The sequence below is a fragment of the Betta splendens genome, chromosome 7 (genome assembly GCF_900634795.4).
Source record: "Betta splendens chromosome 7, fBetSpl5.4, whole genome shotgun sequence".
NCBI classification, from domain to species: Eukaryota; Metazoa; Chordata; class Actinopteri; order Anabantiformes; family Osphronemidae; genus Betta; species Betta splendens.
The window spans coordinates 12,298-32,458 of record NC_040887.2 but is presented as its reverse complement, the minus strand read 5'-3'; the positions used below and the strand labels follow the sequence as shown (position 1 = coordinate 32,458).

At 42.2% G+C, this 20,161-nt stretch overlaps 1 protein-coding gene across 5 annotated transcripts in view; it reads left to right on the top strand.

Annotated features, from left to right (window-relative positions):
- Nucleotides 1-20,161, top strand: part of plxnb3 (plexin B3) — a 47,278-nt gene that overhangs the window by 14,849 nt on the left and 12,268 nt on the right. For 2 of the 5 annotated variants that reach the window (XR_005897889.2, XM_029156750.3), the window contains exons 2-3: nucleotides 18,554-18,979; nucleotides 19,188-19,911. Coding sequence is in view for 4 of the 5 variants with exons in the window: in XM_029156750.3 (XP_029012583.1) it covers nucleotides 18,570-18,979; nucleotides 19,188-19,911 (1,134 nt within the window). In the remaining variant the exon portion in view is untranslated. Of the gene's footprint in view, nucleotides 1-8,710; nucleotides 8,976-11,143; nucleotides 12,869-15,566; nucleotides 15,684-18,553; nucleotides 18,980-19,187; nucleotides 19,912-20,161 lie in introns of those variants that run through there. The other 3 variants (XM_055510117.1, XM_029156751.3, XM_029156753.3) reach the window with 3 other exon arrangements.

Genomic DNA, 20,161 nt, shown 5'->3' with positions numbered 1-20,161 from the left:
CCAGTTCATGAGGATGATTTTCTTTGCAACACAGGGGGCAGAAAGGAGTGTGTGTGATGAGCTTGTCTCTAGGTCAAGCCCACTTAGATCTTCTAGAAGACAAAGTGCAGGGGCTGCTGGGATTGGACAGCTTAACCAGGTTGACAGGTGTTCACATACTCTTTGCCAAAATTGCTGCACAGGTGAACGTGACCAGAATGCATGTAGGAATCTGCTGTGTTATCTGTACAGTGAGGGCAAATATTTGAGTTTGTGAGACCCATTTCGAACATCCTTTGTCCTGTATAATGCGTTCTACAAAGAATTTTATATTGTATTAGTTGTAAATTTGTATTTTTTGTCATTCTGAATAAATTAGAATATATGTTATTCCAGAACGTGTAATTCAATTCAATTCAATTCAATTTTATTTATATAGCGCCAAATCACAACAAAGTTATTTCAAGGCACTTTACAAAGTAAGGTTTAAAACCTCACACAACTAAACCCAACAAATCCCACATACAGCAAGCATTTAATTTGACAGCAACAGTGGAGAGGAAAAACTCCCTCTCTAACGAGGAAGAAACCTCCAGCAGAACCAGACTGGATGTGGGCGGCCATCTGCCTCGACCGGTTGGGGTGAGAGGATAGAGAGATAGAAAAGCACAGCAACAGCAACAAGCAACAACAACAACAGAGCACAGGCAGGATGGTAGGACCAGGGACTGGATGCAGGCAGGATGGTTGGATCCGCAGCTGCCCATCACAGACACCAAACTTTGAGTCCAATGATACCTGTGGGTGAGGACAGAGAGGGAGAAAGAGTGGGGGTGGGGGGGGAGAGGAGAGAAGCACAACTACTGGACAGAAAGAGACAAGGTTAGTTAAACATGGGACAATGATGGGAGGTTATGGGACAGAGGAGGTAGAAGGAAACAGAGGAGCTCAGTGTATAAATTAAGTCCCCCAGCAGTCTATGTCTATTGCAGCTTAACTAAGAGATGGTTCCTGTGACTAACAATAATTGCCAGTGACCTGAACCATCTCTAACTATAAGCTTTATCAAAAAGGAAGGTTTTAAGCCTAATCTTAAAGGTGGAGAGTGTGTCAGCTTCTCGAACCTGAAGAGGGAGCTGGTTCCAGAGGAGAGGAGCTTGGTAGCTAAAAGCTCTGCCCCCTGTTCTACATTTAAACACTCTAGGAACCGCAAGTAGCCCAGCGCTCTGAGAACGAAGTGTTCTGCTGGGAGCATAAGGAACTATAAGGTCTTTAAGATAAGAAGGAGCTTTATCATTGAGTACTTTGTATGTGAGTAGGAGAATTTTAAATTCTATCCTACATTTTACAGGCAGCCAGTGCAGAGAAGCTAATGTAGGAGAAATGTGATCTCTCTTTCTAAGTCCTGTCAGAACTCTGGCTGCAGCATTTTGAATGAGCTGTAGGTTTTTTAAGGAGCTGTTAGGACATCCTATGAGTAAGGAGTTACAGTAGTCCAGCCTAGAGGTAACAAATGCATGGATCAGTTTCTCTGCATCGCTCTGAGAGAGGATGCTTCTGATTTTAACTATATTTCTAAGGTGGAAGTAGGCGGTTCTGGAGATTTGTTTAATGTATGATGTAAAAGAGAGATCCTGGTCAAACATGACACCAAGGTTCCTCACAGTAGAATCTGAAGCTAATGTTATGCCATCCAGGGTGGCTATCTGACTCAATAGTGTCTCTCTCAGATTTTTAGGCCCAACAATAAGAATCTCGGTTTTATCTGAGTTTAGTTGAAGGAAGTTTTGGGACATCCAGGATTTGATGTCTTTTAAACAACCCTGAATTTTGACTAGTTGATCTGTTTCATTTGGTTCCAAGGACATGTATAGCTGAGTATCATCTGCGTAAAAATGAAAATTAATAGAATGCTTTCTAATAATCTCACCTAGAGGGGACATGTATAAGCTAAACAGAATTGGACCCAGCACAGAACCCTGTGGAACTCCATAGCTAATCCTTGTGCGTGTGGAGAATTTATCATTAACATGAACAAACTGGAATCTGTTCAACAAATAGGATTTAAACCATCCCAATGCTGTTCCATTAATCCCGATTCTATGTTCTAGTGTCTGTAATAGAATGTGATGATCAATTGTATCAAATGCAGCACTAAGATCTAACAGGACAAGGACAGAAACTAGACCATTATCCGAAGCTAATAGAAGATCATTAGTGACTCTAACCAGAGCTGTTTCTGTGCTATGATGTTTTCTAAATCCTGACTGAAAATCTTCATACAGGTTATTCCCACTAAGGTGGTCAGATAATTGTTTAGCCACGATTTTTTCCAGAATCTTGGAAATAAAGGGTAAATTTGGGCCTATAGTTGGCTAGTTGTCCAGGGTCAAGGGTTGGTTTTTTCAATAGAGGTTTGACCACAGCCACCTTAAAAGCCTGTGGTACATAGCCTAGTTGTAAAGATTGGTTGATTTGATTTAATATGGATGAGCTGATTAAAGGTAGAACTTCTTTGAGTAATCTGGTTGGGATTGGATCTAAAAGACAAGTGGACGACTTGGAAGAGTTAATTATTGAGGTTAACTCCATATGAGTTATGGGGGAGAAGCTGTCTAGGTAAGACAGATGATTTAATAAATTTAAAGTTAATGGATCTAGACAGTGCTTTCTGTCATTTGGAAGAAGTCGCTGCTGAATGTTTTTTCTAATGATAATAATTTTATTAGTAAAGTAGTTCATAAAGTCATTGCTGCTGAGATTTAAGGGGATAGTAGACTCAATACAGCTATGACTCTTTGTCAGCCTGGCTACAGTGCTGAAAAGAAACCTGGGGTTGTTTTTGTTTTCCTCAATTAGGGAGGAATAATATGTTTTTCTAGCAGCACAAAGTGCTTTTTTATATTTCATTAGACTGTCCTTCCATGCAATGCAGTTTACATTTATTTTGTTGGAACGCCACTGTCTTTCTAGTTGTCTAGTCCTTTGCTTTAGACTGCGGATGTCTGAGTTATACCACGGAGCTAACCTCCTCTGATTCACTGTCTTCTTCTTCAGAGGAGCCACTGTGTCTAACATTGTACGTAGAGAAGCTGCAGCATCATCTACAAGACAGTCAACCTGTTCATAAGGATTAAGGTGACTGTTCTCTGTGTATCTGCAAGACATTGAGGCAAAAGATGATGGAATCATCTGCTTGAATCTGGCAACAGCATTGTCAGATAAACACCTGCTATAGTAACATTTCTTTCCAGCTGTTATAGGGTCAGTTGTGCTAAATTCAAAAGTTAATAAGAAATGGTCAGATAACAGAGGGTTTTGGGGAAGAACTATTAAATTATCAATTTCAACTCCATATGTCAGGACAAGATCTAGAGTGTGGTTAAAACGATGAGTGGGTTCATTTACCTGCTGTGTAAAACCAATAGTGTCTATTAAGGAGTTAAAAGCAGTGCTGAGACAGTTGCTGTCAACATCTACATGAATGTTAAAGTCTCCCACTACAATGACTTTATCTGTGCTAAGAACTAAGTCAGATAAGAATTCAGAAAATTCAGTTAAGAACTCTGAATATGGAGCAGGAGGACGGTAAACAATACAAAACACAACTGGTTTCTGAGTTTGCTGAGTCTGGGTGAGAAAGGCTCAGAGTGAGGCTCTCAAATGAGTTATAACTATGTTTAGGTTTAGGAGTAATTAATAAATCTGATTTATAAACTGCTGCTACTCCTCCACCTCTACCTGTACTTCTTGGAACATGATAGTTGATGTGACTCATTGGAGTCGACTCATTTAAAGTAACATATTCATCCTGCTGCAGCCAGGTTTCAGTGAGACAGAACAGATCTATGTGATGGTCACTTATCAAGTCATTTATTAAAAAGGATTTAGATGAGAGAGATCTGATATTTAATAAACCACACTTCATTAGCTTACTATTACTTTGTTCCGTAAGAGGAACTGTTTTGATGTTTATTAAATTCTGGTAAGTCACTCCTCTTTGATTTGTTTGTGACTTGTATAGTTTAGGTGGTCGAGAAGCAGACACAGTCTCTATGCGATAACTAAGACTAAGAGTGGGTCGCGGCTGTAGAGAACATGCAGAGAGGCGTGTAAGACTGCGACTCTGCGTCCTGGGCTCCACTCTGAGTTGTCACGGTGTTGTTAGTGGTGATATTGAGATCAGCTTCCCATTTAGAGATCGGAAGGCTCACTGTCTGATCCAATCAACATTGGAAATTAAAATAGAGATTATTTTTTATACTGTCCTTTTCCCTGATATATCAATAAATTCGTGCTATTGCTGGCGGTGGTTGCATCTGGATAGGAGTATTCTTAGTTTTTACATTAAGTATTGACTTTAGTTGTTGATAGTGGCACAAGTGATTTCATAGTGGGACACTAATTCTTTAATTCGTGGTGGCTTGGTTTTCCACACAAAACTGTGAGATGTTTAAGTCTAATGTCTTAAACCACACCTGGCCTGGCTGAGTCGGAATCATCATTTTTGGCAGGATCATCATTTTTATGGTGGCAATTCTTCCCATAAGTGAAATAAGTAAGTTGTATAGGTAAGTTGGCTTCTTTTTGTTTTAGTAATGTGTTGTAGTTTAGATCAATAAGCTCTAATAGCCTAGATGACAATTCAGTGCCCAAGTGTTTAATGTTCCCTGAGTGTGGTAGAAGATATTATTCACCTTAAAGTGGTAGCACTATAGATTTTGTCCAGTTAATACAGTATTCTGAAAATCCTGAGAATTCATCTACTGATACTGATACAGAGGCTGATACAGTAGTTGTAGGAAGAGACGTCTGTGGCTCCAGGAGAAACTGTAACACATCGTCAGCATATAGACTTATTTTATGATTTACTGATTTGGTTGATATTCCAGTAATTCCTTCATGCTGTCTTATTGCTGCGGCTAGAGATTCAATAAATATTGCAAAGATCATATTTGTGGGTAATGAATACTGTTGTTTAACTTCAACTACCATTTTGACACCACTGATTTAAATGGCCTCCTCACTCCTGCAGTTTTGAGTCGACACAGAGTAAACATATAGGAATAAACATGTTGCAGCAATAATGGGTCGATGTAGATCTGCTGAGTTCTGTCGTCATGTCATAGAATTCAACAGTTCAACGGCTGCTGTAAAACAAATTCCTATGATTATTATGGTTATTTATGTAAAATCTACGACCACTGGAAAACATTTATTAACAGATTATGGCAGTTTAAAACCTGAATAAGCATCTGTAGTCGCAGAAGGACTGCGCGCTACGTCATTACGAGGCCATGCGTGCTGAAATTATATTACTATTACCATGACCTATAATAACGGAAATATTTGAAGCCACTATATTGTTTAGGTGTTAGAGCGGTGGGTATGTACATATTCTTAAGAGATGCCTGCTATCTAAAGACACAAAAAAGCTGAGGAGAATGAAAACATGTCTTAAATTAGACAGCGCAATTATAACTTTCCAATCAACAGAAAATAACTAAGACATCAACTATGTTATTCAGAAAAAATAAAGTTGCATAAGAAGAGCAAAGACGAGGGATTGCACTCACACAGTCAAAACATGAGTCACCCACATTAACCACAAAATTTAACAAAAGGTATATTTTAACAGTGTGTTTGAATAAAGACATTGTTTATAAGTGGTTTAGCAGCTTTTTATTTTCAAAATAAATCAAACAGACAGGTGTTAGAAAGCCTCAAACTCATTTAGCCAAAGCCCTCTTCTTTTCATTTGCTGTTAGTGGCTGGTCTCTGAGTCTCTGTGACGATACGCGAGCGGCCGATATTACCTACAAAAGGATGAAATTAATAATTGAATTAGTATTAGAGTTGATGCCACCCAAGCTAATGCACAGGTTAACGTTAGCAACACAAAGTAGCGCACCCCGGACATTCAAAAACATAACCGGCAGCACCTCGTAAATTTACTCGCACTTACAGCGTAAGCTAAAACAATAAGTTGTCGAATATATTTCTTACTCAGTGCTCATTTGACTGTTCTGTCCAGCCTGTGTTTTCTGGTTTGTCCATGGCATCTTTAAGCTAGTTTTGACTGCTGCTTTCTTTACATGCAGCACAAATCTAATGATCCATAACATACACGTTCCCATCAGCAGTAGAATCCGCAACTTCATCCAAGAGAAATCGTCAGCAGTAGATTCATGGCAACACTGGGATATTCAGTTGTGTTTATATCTATTAGTGCTGGGAACGTTAACACAAGACTTTGTTAGTGCAGAGCATTAACACAGCATAGTGCACAGCATAGTGTGTTACACAGTTTTTTTTATTGATATTTAGAAAGTCAGTTTCTCACTGGCTCTGAATGCAAATACAGAGAAATGGTAGGTCGCAAGAGGACCAGGCTGTTGATCAGTACTGGCCTGAGATATGTTCCTCAACCAGTCAGAGCCTTTGGGGGCTCTGATTGGGAGCCTTAGACCGCTGCAGCACTCAGTGACCTGTAACCCAATAGAATAAAAATAAATAAAAAAGGTGTCTTACATGGAGATTATAAATTTAAATCTTATCCGAATGGTGGAGTTCATAACAACAAGTTATTCACGGCAAAGCTGAATCTGAATTAGCTGAATCAGCTCAACTTTGAGTCTGAAGTATTACTTGAATGCAATACACACCGTTGATGCCAGCAAATCACCACCTAAACAAACAGCGGAGGAAGACTTCGGTAGAGTACATTGGATGCAGCGGGTGGGATAAACAAAAGCAAGACAAGCTATCAAATGCTACAGCTAAGTGGTTAGCTACAAACTGCAGTGGATTAGTGTTGGAAGATGTCGGTCTGAGGAACGTTAATAGATTTGCAATGAATGACGGCACTCGTGAGGCTCCCTCAAAACGCACCATCACAGGAAGAATATACGGATGGTATAAGGAGAAGACTGTCAAATTTATCTATCTACCTACCTTCCGTCCTTCCTTCCTTCAAATATGATCCTGCAGCTTTAAATGTGATGCATCGCATAAGATAAAGTTGGACCCTGAGCTGTGGCTGAGTCACTTAAATGTTAAACCGTTAAACGTTGGTGTTGATGAATAGGATACAATAAAATAATTATTTTGGTCATCTGTTTATTTGCAACAGAACATAAAGTACATTTGCATTGAAATAAAGTTTTTATTTTCTCTCCTTTCAAATTTCCCCTCAATTACTGTGTCATCTTTCACCTCCACCCTCCCCCTGCATTCATTACTGCGCCTGGTTGGTTCCTCTCAACAAGCTGCTTTGCACACTCTCTAAACCTCCCCCGCCCCCAATCTCCTCCCCTCTTAAAGCCTCTTCACTCATCCTTTATCTTTTGTTTATGAAAGAAAACCTCAAACACACAAACTACACCCAGAAACACGATACTAACATGTATTAATAATAGTAATCATCATTATCATCACCATCACCATCACTATAATAATAATAATCATATAATGATGTTTTGAATGGCTCATCCTCTGATTAAACTAGTATTGCTGGTTTTATTGATTAAGAACAAACATGTTTTCATGTGCTTAGGAGCAGGTTCTGGTGCTGTTGATGAGCTCAGGTCATGTGTACCTGGATAAATGGGTTCTGAGCCCAGTGTTGCAAACCCTCCTGAACTGTGACCAGTGGTGGTTTCAGTCATTTTAACAAACAGGTTCGATAGAACGTATTTGTGATTGGTCAGATGGGTGTTCACACACAGTCAGGCCTGAGGGTGGGAGGGTTTTCTCTTTGTGTGTGTGTGATTGATGTGTGTGTGTGTGTGTGTGTGCAGCCGTGCGTGTGACCCTCAGTGTGTGTGATTAATATTACATGAGGCTCCTGATGAGAGGTGGACAAACAGCTGAGCTCCAACACATACACATACACACACACACACACACACACACATACACACACACACACACACACACACACACACACACACACACACACACACACACACACAAATATATGAAGTAGTGTGTTGTTACAGATAAGATGAAGCTGATACACACACATTAAATTCTGGTCACCATGACAACCTAAACAATGTGCTTCTCGCCTGCTGTGTCCTGTCAGCAGGGAACCAATGAAACGACAGGACTTGGACTCACCTGGGCCAAGAATGCCTCATCTTCGTTCTGCGTTTAGACCGTGGACCTGTTCATGTCAGGAATACCTTGTTCAAACTGCTTCTCAGCTAAGGGAGCTAATGAGGATTCAGGATGATGACTATGGATGGATGGTTTCACTGCATGTGTTTCGTAACATGTTGAACATTTACAATGTGTTTCCCTCATGCACCTGGGCTCACGGGGATTATTCATCTGCCCACAGCAGCATCTGACAGGAGAATGAAAAGAGCAGTAGAGCTATGGGACAGAGACGTCTCCAGCTGTTCGTCAGCTTCAGCTCAGCATTGCAATGTCCCTTACACCTGAGCAGGTGAAGGATTTGCTGCTGCTGAAAAGATCTTTATCCAAATCCGCCCCAAACTCCCAAAAGAAAAGTGACTCAAGTCTTGTGAGTTTCCACAGAACTAGTTACAGAACGCAACTAATTTTCTGCCAACTTCTCAAAGGCAGATTAAATATTAAGGACTTTGACCACACCCACCAGACATTAGCCATTGCATTGTGTCCAGACAAGCCACGCCCCTTTATTCACATGGTTCTGTGTCTCTTTCTTTGTCAGATAATCAGAATGTCTCTCTCTCTCTCTCTCTCTCTCTCTCTCTCTCTCTCTCTCTCAAAACAATGTGCCATTCACAATAATGGGATTACAGCCATCTAGCCAGCTGCTTGCTCCCCCTCCCTATCTTACTCCCTCCCTACCTCCACTCCCTCCCTCCTGTCCCTCCCCCTTCTTGCTTTCTTTCCATCTGCTTTTCTGTAGTTGTTCGCGTCATCTTCAGTGTGAAGGTTCATTTTCTTGGTGTCAGCTGTTTTTTTAGAGAAATGAAAGAACGACAGAGTGTTTCCTGAAGGAAGTAAGTGTCTCTCTCTCTCTCTCTCTCTCTTTATTATGTACGCCCCCACTCACTGATTGGCAACTGACTCTCATTAATTGCACTGTGATTCAATTAGTGGAACAGGAATCAGTGGTAAAGAGACATTATCTGTCATTCTCTCTCTCTGAAGTCTCCTCAGTGCAGAACTGATAAGCTCTTGGTTTTGCTGCTGATTTTACTCTTACTGTTTGTTGTTTAGCTTCATCATGTTAGAGCCAGACTGGGCTTTGTGTTGTTACTGTGGGACACAGAGGTTGTGCCACTTAATGACTCATCTGCATCCGTGTTGATCTGACATCCGTAACATCACCTGCTCTGCAGTTGAAAGGAGCCCAGTTAAAATGTGACATTGCATCTTGAGCCTTCTGGTGTTAAATGCTGCGGTTCACATGCTGTGATCTGAAATCAGGAAACTGGTTTTGAGCTGCACCCACAGGTTCAGAGGCCCCATGACCTGAAGCTGCAGCGTCCTTCAACCAAAGACTGACAACTTGTGACCAGGCGTAGCTCTTTAGGCAGTTAGGTTGCAGTGTCTTTGCTTGTGGCCCAGGATGTAGCTAAGGCTAAAGTCTTTAAGGCCATCAAACGCCGGCTATAAAATATGACCTTAAGGGTTACACAGTTTCCACAACAATAGATGAACAGATAGTTAGTTAGCAAGTGTTAGCTCCATGCAATCCATTTTAAGTATATAACACAAATTTGAAACAACCAAGTTGACCAAAGTGCTTTACATTATATAATTAAGGCAGGGCAGTAAAAATCATGCACGAAACAACCACATAATGATTAACCCGCTGGAGCAGTTCAGTTCAACTATTTAATATAGATTTAGTATTAGATGTTAATTTATCTGACTTACAGTTTCTAACTTTAATCAGTTTTTTAATTAATAATTGAAATTTTATTGGTCTCCTTGGGAAACTTATCTCTGCCTATGAACCATCCCTTGGAGGAGCAGTGGACAGCCACTCAATGGCAACTAGGAAGTTAGTGTAAAGTGTCTTGCTCAAGGACACGCCTGGTGCCAGAGACGAGATTCGAGCCATCAACATATGTGTGAACGTGTCCAAACCTTTTGCTAGGAATGATTCAGAATGATTCCAAGTTTAAGGTTCAGGACTCGTTGAGGAATAAGTGCAGGGTCGTTGTCCTTCTGAGGTGGTTGTTCTGAGTGTAGTTGTTTCCTTTGTCTTTCCTTCTGCTCAGCGTTGAACATGTAGTTTTGTGTTTCACTGAACAAAAAGCATCTCCCTCGTTTTCTCTTTCTCTGACATTCTGTTGATTAAACTTTAAGCCTCACTCCATTATTTCAGTATTCCTGTGGCGTACACCCCCCCCCCCCTCCAAAGCCCACTTTCAATCTTGTATAAATTCTGCCTCATAAACACATTACAGCGCCTGTTAAATACAGGGAGGGGCAGCAGTAAACTCTCTCAGGTTTGGATGTGCTGCCTTCCTCCCTCCTCCCATTTCTTCACCTTGTCGCTCCATCATGATCCAAAAACATTAACAAGATTTGTTGTGTGCTAAATCGATGTTTCAAGGTCAAGTTGCTGCGTGGTTGTTCTTTAAATATTTCTGTATCTCAGTCCAGCTGTTGTCTTTGACTCGTCTTTGTGTTTGTTGTCATGACAACTGAATCCCGACCAAATGTACAATTGAGTGAGTCTCGAAGCATCAGCTCAGGAGTTATTACACCAGTTTCAGTTATGAGACCTGAACAGATTAGAGGTTATTGGATTGTGTTGCTCCAGGTGACTCTACAGTGAACTGGGCTCAGACCTGGAGACAATTTCATTTTTTGGAAGTACACTGATCACCAAAAGAAAAATGTTTAAGTACGTTGGAGCAGTGGGGATCCTTTATTACAGGCTGTGAGTGGAGGTGGAGGTTATATCCTAATATCGAGCCACTTACACATTGTGTTATTTGAAGAAGAAGCTGTATGTATTCAAGCACACACACACTCCGACAGATGTGTGTTAGAGAAAATAGGGAGGGAGCTGATGGGTGTTAATGATATTGATGCTAATTCTATCACTGTGTGTGTGTGTGTGTGTGTGTGTGTGTGTGTGTGTGTGTGTGTGTGTGTGTGTGTGTGTGTGTGTGTGTGTGTGTGTGTGTGTGTCAGTGTCAAAGTCTTGTAGTTATTAATATTTCATGTTTGCAGTGATCAGTATTCAGTTTGTGGAGGTTTGGCTCAGTTCTGCTGCTCTTGCATAGGATTCTGCAGTAAAATACATTAGAGAACCAGTTAAATATAGTAGATGGATTCATCCCAGTCAGTGTTACAGTGGCACCTAATATTAATGGGAAATGTTTTTCGTATTGCCATCAGTCTCAGCTTTGACATATCTGAAATATATTGATGATAATTAGCGATAATGTAGTTTAGTTTAAATTAGGATTTAACAGCAACAGCAAACTCTCCCTCAAATAAGGAAAATAAACTCTAGCCCAGTGGTCTGGCTTCAGGACCATCACCCTTAATGACAAGCTGTAACCCAGATTGAGGAAACTTCTCAAATGCAATTTATAATACAATAAGGCTGGCATGACTATCAGAAGATTTCATCAACATTTTTCTAAATGTAATTATTTTTAACAGTTAACTCAGTTGGTGTTTCCATATAAAATACATCCACTGAAATTATCTAGCTGAGAATACTCACTAAATCTGTGAAACTGCATTATGGATAAATTTCATATTCTTCGATTGGTAGTGATAGCTCAGCGTCGGCCTCGGAAGGCATAGATCTGCGGTTCAATCCCACGCCTCGGCATCAGGTGTGTCTTTGAACGAGACACTTTGCACTAGTCCCCGAGCGCTGCTCATGTGGCAGCTCACTACTCCCTCAAGGGGGGATGGGTGGGTCAAAGTGCAGAGAATAATTTCCCCAATGTGGAATCAGTAAAGTTTGATTATTATTATATTACACAGTACACATGCAGAGAAACGCACAGCTGCGGACGTATGAGGTGGAACAGGAACGCAGCAGTAAGGACACGTTGGGCGTGTATATGGCAAGAAGTGCTCCGTACCTAAGTGGCAGCGGTTAGGTCAGCTTAGGCATGTGCACTGGCAAGGAGGTGAATCGGGAGGAGCACAACAGCAAGCGAGCAGAGAGGATTTGTTCTATGCAAACAAACAGCGAGTGCTAGCTACCATTACAGGCCATAATCGCCACCTACAGCTGAGAGTATAGACGACCGAAAAAAAATGTCTGGCAAAGCCCGGCGGCCCACTGAAAGCAGCTTCGCCACTCACCATTTGAGAATCACTGCTCTAGCAGAACCACGTTCAGTGTGGGCAACCATCTGCTTCGACCGGTTGGGATAAGGGGAATAATAATAAGGAATCACAAGCATTCTGCTTGTGTGTGAAATCGTAGCTTGAAGCAGTTGTGACGAGACCACACAGGTTAATGTTCTGTTTGGGTTTAAATCCTTGTTTCACACTGTGCAATAGACCAAAGTTGCACTGTTGTGGTATTTAGTAGCTCTGAGGTCAGTGTGCAGACAACATGACATTATTTCCTGTAACAGTTGAGTCATTTTACACAGCTCAGTATTAACGCATGAAAACAGAATTAGATGGTGAATGTGATTTAGAACAATGAGGCTAATTCTGCAACCACTTCAACAGTGGTTGTTATTCTGGTTGTGGCGACGTCACCAACTCTCTGTCCTGGGATCAGCAGCCCGAGTCTTGAGCAAACAGCTAAATTCTGTGCTCCTTTCAAATTTGGTTTGTGTTCTTTACTATAAGCAGGACAGTAACCAGAGCTTCATGTGGGATTACCAGATGTGTTGGATCCAGTTGTCAGAGACTGTTCCAGGCATCCAGGAGTCACTTCTGCTAATCTGCTGTGAGATCTGCTGTTATTCACTTATTATTCTGATCTTCTGTCCTGGATTAAATTGAGGAGAAGCTCTGTAATTCTCCCTATTCTGATTCGATGCTGGTGTCAAACACATTTTTGTGTGTTTACATGTGCTGTCGATGCAAACAGGATTTAGACCAGATTAGAGACACAGCGGCAGAAATAGCATCAATGAACCACCACCACACAGTCACAGACTGTTCTTCTGTGAAAAGAGGAATTAGCTGCATTCAGTCTGGATTGGATCAGAACAACACAGCCCAAAATCAAAGTTAGTTGTGATGCTGTAGAAACAAGTTCATGGACAAATTAATATGCTGCAGCAGCCCTAGAGTAAAACGGTACCGCACAACAGCTGTGTCCAGAGCACCAGGTTCCTCTGGTTTTGGTAGCTACAGTAACGATTGTGTTGGAGGCCCAAACAGACGGCAACAAATTGACTTCCTGTGGGAATGATGACGATGATGATGAATGTGGTCCTCTGTGGTCTGTTTAAGGGTTAAGATGTGATTTTAGGATTGAGGTTAAAATTGAGTTTTGGTTCGGATTAAAGCAAGGGTTTGACATCTGCCTTTCGTTGTGATGGTTAGAGTTAGGGTAAGAGAAGGCTAGGCTAGGTAAGGCATTATGTCAATGGTGTCTGGGATTCCCATTCCCTGTTATGTGGGTTTGGTTCTATGGAGCACACAGAACCGAATCAGCTAATGCCATAGTTCAGGGTTTTAAAAAATTATTACAATTAGTGCTGGGCAGCGATTAAAATCCTTAATCGCGTTAACTGCATGAGTTGTGCAAATAATCGCGATTAATACATTAATATTAGAAGCATTCAGTAACAAATTAAAAAGTAGTATATTGTGCATTTTTAACTTTAAAAGTACTACTCTCCGGTGAGAGAGACACCAACAGTGGGTGCACGTTGTAACGCTGTTGATTTTACAGTCCTCTCCTTTTCATACAACTCCTGTATTCTTCCTGTGATGGAGCGTCTTGAGGGAGGCTTATTGCGATTCGTTGCGATGCTATTAACATTTCTCACACCGACATCTTCCAACACTAATTGCCATTTGTAGCTAATTGATACTTCAAACTCAAAGTAATACAGTGAATCAGCTGATTCAGGATCAGCTTTCACATGGCTACAAATGACTTGTTTCCACGAACTCCGCCATTCGGAAGAGAGTCCCTGTTCACTTAGCTGCAGTGGTCTTAGGCCCCGACCCCAAATGCTCTGATTGGTTGAGAAGTGTATCTCACGCCAGTACTGATCAATAGCCCGCTCCTCCTGGTACCCGTCGTTTGTTTGAATGGATATTAACAGCCAGTGAGCAACAGACTTTTAAAAAATAAACTATGTTAACGCAGACAATGTGCGTTAATGCAGTTTTTTTTTGCCCAGCCCTAATTACACTGTCCAACTATACTCCACCAGTGGATCAGTACCGTGTTTTACATTTGTTTAAACTTTCTTTATCATCAATTATCTCTGCAGCCATCACCATGGCGACAGTGCCCAAACAAACACAATCACATTCAACACATGACATAAAGTAGACAAGTTTGTCAGTTCCTAACTAACACAAACGCCTCACTGGCCCACAGGAAAAGACCCTGCAGCCAATCCGCTGTTCTGAGGTCAGTCTTATGATGCTTTGCTCTGAGGCTCCTCAATAATAAGAAAGTAGGACAGCGAGGGAGGGTCCCCAAGAGTGAAGGAGAAGAAGCGAACAAAGAGAAAATTTAAGTGCACCACACACAGTAATACACACAGAGTAATACACACAGTTACCGCATGTTCGTGTTGGATGGCGTTGTCTCTTTGAAGAGTGAGAGTCAGCACCTACTACAGAGATAATATGGGGGAGGAGGTGTGTGTGAGTGTGTCAGCCTGAGGTGAGGCAGCCTGTAATCATCACCTTGACGCGCTGAAAGCAGCCTGTCCTTAATTTACATATGGGGAAACCAGGAAGAGAGAGAGAAAAACGATGGAGGTGAGAACAAAAGAAGGAGGGAAGAACAAACTGCAGTGATTATCAAAGTGTGGTGAATGTTTCACTGCTGACAAACCTGCTGCAGCTGTTGCCAGGTTTAAGCACCTGTGTGTCTGAGGTGTGAAGTTGAAATACAAGGACTATCAGTAGAGAGTAAATGTTGGTGTTTAACCCACACAAAATTACTTTCTGCTTGTGACTTGAATGGATCCATCTAACTAGTCAGATGGATCAGGAATCTGTGATCATCCTAAGCAGAGCATCCACTTCACACACACAGACCATGAGGTGTTACAGGTCTGAACCTGCAGACTCCTCCAAATGAGATTTGACAGAATATGATGCTGGGGACCAGGACCTTGACGAGAACACTTGGCTGCCTTCACCCCTTTATAGCCCTCCCTCCTTCCTCCTCAGCCGCTGCTTCTTTCTGTTCTTCTCCTTAGTATTTCAAACTTGACTTTCTGACAACCAACATGTTTCCGTCTCTGCTGAGCTGCATTAATTATAGGGTGCGTGCGTGCGTGCGTGCGTGCGTGCGTGTTTGTGTACGCGTGTGTGTCTGTGTGTGTGTCCGTGTCCTCTGGCTCTTTCCTGTGGCCAGTAAGTCCAGCACACAGTAGGAGGGAGGGAGGGGTGAGCAAGGCTTCCTCAAGTAAAAGAGTGATTTATGAATGCTGTTTTATCTACAGTAAGAGGACGATGAAGTGGAAAAAACAGGATAGACGTTCTGACAGAAACAAGTCAGCAAGTTCATTGCAGCACAACATGGAAGATCAAACAACACTCTGCAACAGCTCTGCAATAATGTAAAGAAACACAACTGCAAATTACATGATGAAAGCAGAACTGTATTGTATTGTATTGTATTGTTACTGTACAAAGAGAAGGACAAGCAGTGATGAGTGTGGACACTGCTGAATGTATGCCAACCAGTAGATATGAGAAGAACCTGGATCTGGGGAAATGAAGAAGATGAAATCACAGGGAAAGCAAACTAACATGGAAGACGAACAGGAACTGTGTGTGAGCTAGATTTTAAGAAAAGTCAAAACTCTGTTAAAGGAAATCTTCATCAATTTTCAATGGGGATTAACCAAAACGATGCCGGGTAATATTTAAGAATGAAGGGACACTCAGATTGCTCCATAATTTCCATACAGATAAATTATCATTTATTTCTCTGGTAAGACACCGTGGGCTCAAAAACTAATAATCCTCTGTACCTGCCCCAGCAATGGCCAGGCTGATAGGGGGCAGAGCCATGATGGGAGGGGGCGGAGCCAGTCTGCTGGAGTAATACTGTTCTGTCCACCATTGTTTTTCATCGCATACACGTACAGCACTAATATTCAACAGTCGGACAACCTGCTCCGGTTTATTTAGAAGACAGCGAATTTTATAGTGTAACAGTCTGATATTCAGGGTTACTTGTATGATCTTGTATGATCCAGAGTACAGCCCAGATGAGTTGCGCAGAGTGGGCAAAGCTGTCACAGCCGAATAGCGCCTGCAATGAGTTGACAGCAAGACAGCCGACAGCGGGGAGATCCGACCATGGGGCAGCTTACGGGAGCTGTGTTCAGTAGACAGCTGGTGGTCTGCACCGCACGCCGATGTGAACAACTGAATATCCCTGTGCTGAATTTCACCGCTGCTGATTTTGTTTAGATGAATTTGCGGATAATACTGCTGATGACACACTATCAGTTTTGGGCTACACGTGGACAGAGGAGCTGGAAACTAGCTTCAGGATACCGAGAAGAAACTGGAAAAACAGCCGGGACAGAAACGATTAGAATAAAGTTACGAGCTGCTGCTTTTGTTTGTTTTAGACTGTAATAGCGTTAGCTTATGTTGCTAACGTTAGCTTAGGTATTACCTCTGATTGGCTGGCAGCAACTAATTTATTAATACTACTTTATTTTGGAGTCCATATTGGTTTCTCCGCTGCCGATCCCTCTGGAATGTAGTTACCAATTGTACTGCTGAAGGGGGAACGTGTGTTACAGATCATTAGTTTTGTGCTGCATGTAAACAAAGCAGCAGTCCAAAACTAGCTTCAGGATACTAAGGACAAACCAGAAAAAACAGCTGGGACAGAACTCTGGAATAGGCACAGAGTAAGTAATAGAGTCGACCGTTTAATGTTTTAGCTTGGGCTGTAAAGTTTGAAAACAGTCACATACTGCTGCTTCTCGTGTTTTGGACTGTTGGGGATGTCGTTAGTTTAGGTTGCTAACGTTAGCCTGTGCATTAGCTTGGCTGGCAACAACTGTAATACAAAGCAATACTAAGTAATCTACAGCAGGACCTCTGACCATTGAATATTAGTGCTGTAAGCGTATGCGAGGAAAACAATGGAGGACAGAGCAGTTTCGCCCCAGCAGGCTGGCTCCGCCCCCTTTCAGCCTGGCCATGCCCCTTCTTAGCCTGACCGTTGCTGGGACAAGGAATTCAGGAAACACTAGTTGTAGTCTGTGAGCCCGAGGCTATAAAAGCCTCTATCCTATTTCACAGACTATTTGCAGAGGAATAAATGATAATTTCTCTGCATAGATAATGTGGAGGGTATGGAGTTTCCCTTTAATTCTTAAATACTACCCAACATTATTTTGGTCAACCCCCATTGAAAATCTTAAAGTTTTCCTTTAAAGGGTCGAAGGTTGATAGTCCTTACAGGAAATTGCTTTTATACTGAACCAGTTTGACGCCAGATTAAAACTACAGTCCATCATATAAACCACACAATCCATTGAAGGTTCTAGCAGTTTCACTGCGTTGCCGTGGATACAAAAATGTTGTCATGGAGACGTTACTACAGGCAACTACAGTTTGACCGTCACATGAAATATGCGAAGCAGCTAAATATTTTATTAATAACTTCACAGAGAGAAACAGAAGCAGATACACAGAGGATGCCTGCAGGCCTCTACCTGCTCAGGTGTATTTACATATTTCATATTACTGGGTGTGAAGCAGATTCATGTTCCTCGACTTTAATCTGAAACGGTCACGGTTCAGTTCTGCTCCAAAACAGCAGAGAGGGTTTTTTTCCCTGCTGGGAGGGAAAAGTGGAAATAACAGAAAACCTCAGCTCAGTGTTCAGACATCAGTCTGAAGGATTGGATTTCAGCTGCTCGTTAATGGATCCTTACAATTGTCTTTTTTGATTTTATATTTTTAAATGAATTTGATGATATTGTACATTTCATACACAAAGATGCCATCAACAAGAATATCTTGGCTAAGTCTTTATGTAGTTTTTGGGCAGATCACTGAGTGTGGTCAGCAGCACAAATATTAATAGATCCGAAGACAGAATAGCCAGTCCTTGGACGATAGCAGCTTAATAACACAGTAACATTCCTGCAGATTGTGGTCATGCCAAAGCTGGAACACATACTCAGAGCTCCTTTGTTACCGTCACCGTTCTCACCCGCCATCATCTGAGCCACACCTGCCTGTCGCTGGGCTAGATGTTATTTCGCCAATTTTTGAGTGTTGGACTGGGACGGAGGAGACCCAGCTTCAAATTCAGTCACAATAAAAAAAAAATGAAGTAACTTGGCAGTAGATATAATAAGTGTCATATTCAATGCATGCAATTCCTGTGAATCAGGCGCAGTCAATAAATATTTAGCTTATAGTTTTACTCTCTGTCTCTCACCTATTGCAGGTAAAGAGGAGCTGCCATGTTGGCCTCCTCCATTCCTCTGTCATTGTTCTTTTTCCTGCTTCTCCACACCCCTCCCTCCTGTCCTGCTGATGTCATTGTGACCCCTGACCAATCTGTGACATGGGTGAAACTTCAAGGTGCCCCTCTCTCTCATCTGCTGCTGGATCCAGAGAAGAAGCATCTGTATGTGGGTGGGGTCGACCACCTGTACCAGGTGACATCGGACCTGAAGGTCATATCACATGTGATAACTGGTCCTTACTTGGACTCCCCCGACTGCCTCCCACCAATTGTTTCTCAGGACTGCCCCTCAGCCTCGCCCACTCACAACCATAACAAACTGCTGCTGATGGAAAGAGGCCAGGGGGCAGAACCAGGCAGCCTGATTGCCTGTGGGTCCTTGTTTCAAGGCATCTGTGACAAAAGGTAAACCCATTAATCATGATAGCTCTGTTTTGTTGTATAATGATGGCCTTGAGATAACTTCGTTGTGATTTGACGCTATATGAATTGAATTGAATTGAACTGTAGGTTCCTCGAGAACTGTGGAAACAAGGACGTTCTATAAAGCTTTTGTGTGAATGGCTGCTTTAGCATCAATGCAACAGTAATAGTCACTGCTCTGTCTTTACAGGAGCCTGTCGAACATCTCCCAGCTTGTCTATCAGACGTCAAACCCTGTGGACACTCAGTATGTTGCTGCCAATGATCCGCGTGTTTCCACAGTGGGCGTGATAATAACCACGCACAACAAACAGGAAGTGGGCGGCGAGCTGCGTCTGTTGCTGGTTGGTCGAGGCTACACCAGTAAAGGTCCTGGTGATATCCCACCAATCACAACAAGGCGCCTTTACCCGGTGATCCCACCACGTCGAGCATTCTCCCAGGAGGAGGAGCTGGGAAAACTGGTTGTAGGAAGTTACTCTGAGTATAACAACCACTTTGTGAAGGCTGTCACCCATGGCGACTTTGTCTACTTCCTGTTTTATCGTCGGGACATGTGGCACAAAAAGGAGTATCGGACCTATGCTTCTCGACTCTGCACCTCAGACCGAAGTTTCTACTCATATGTGGAAGTGCCGCTGCTGTGCCACGGTGGCTACAACCTGGCTCAGGGGGCGTGGTTAGGGAGCCACTCTGGTAAAGCTACCTTGTTTGTTGTCATGGCAGCGGGACAGGCATCTACACCTGTAGCCACAAGTCGATCTGCACTGTGTGCTTATGGGATGGTGGAGCTGGATGCAGTGCTACGCCGAGCACAGGAGCTGTGTTACACAGAGGGAGGACGGGGAAGTGGTGGACAGGAAGAGGCCTACATTGAATATGCTGTGTCATCCAAATGTCTGAAACTGCCAAAGGTAGGTCCCAGGACACTAGCATTTTCATAAGAGCAGCTGGTTTCATAAGAAGTTGTCATCTGTCTCCCTACTGACCTTAATACTGGATGTGGGTGTGTGTGTGTTGAAGGGATTATCTGTTATCTTTAGCAGCTGGATTTATTGTCAGACAGCTGTCACTGAGACATATACACTCATCTGACCCACATGTAACATAACACAGACTAATAGCTAGCTGCTGAAATGACCTTTTCACTTTTTCACTTTTTCA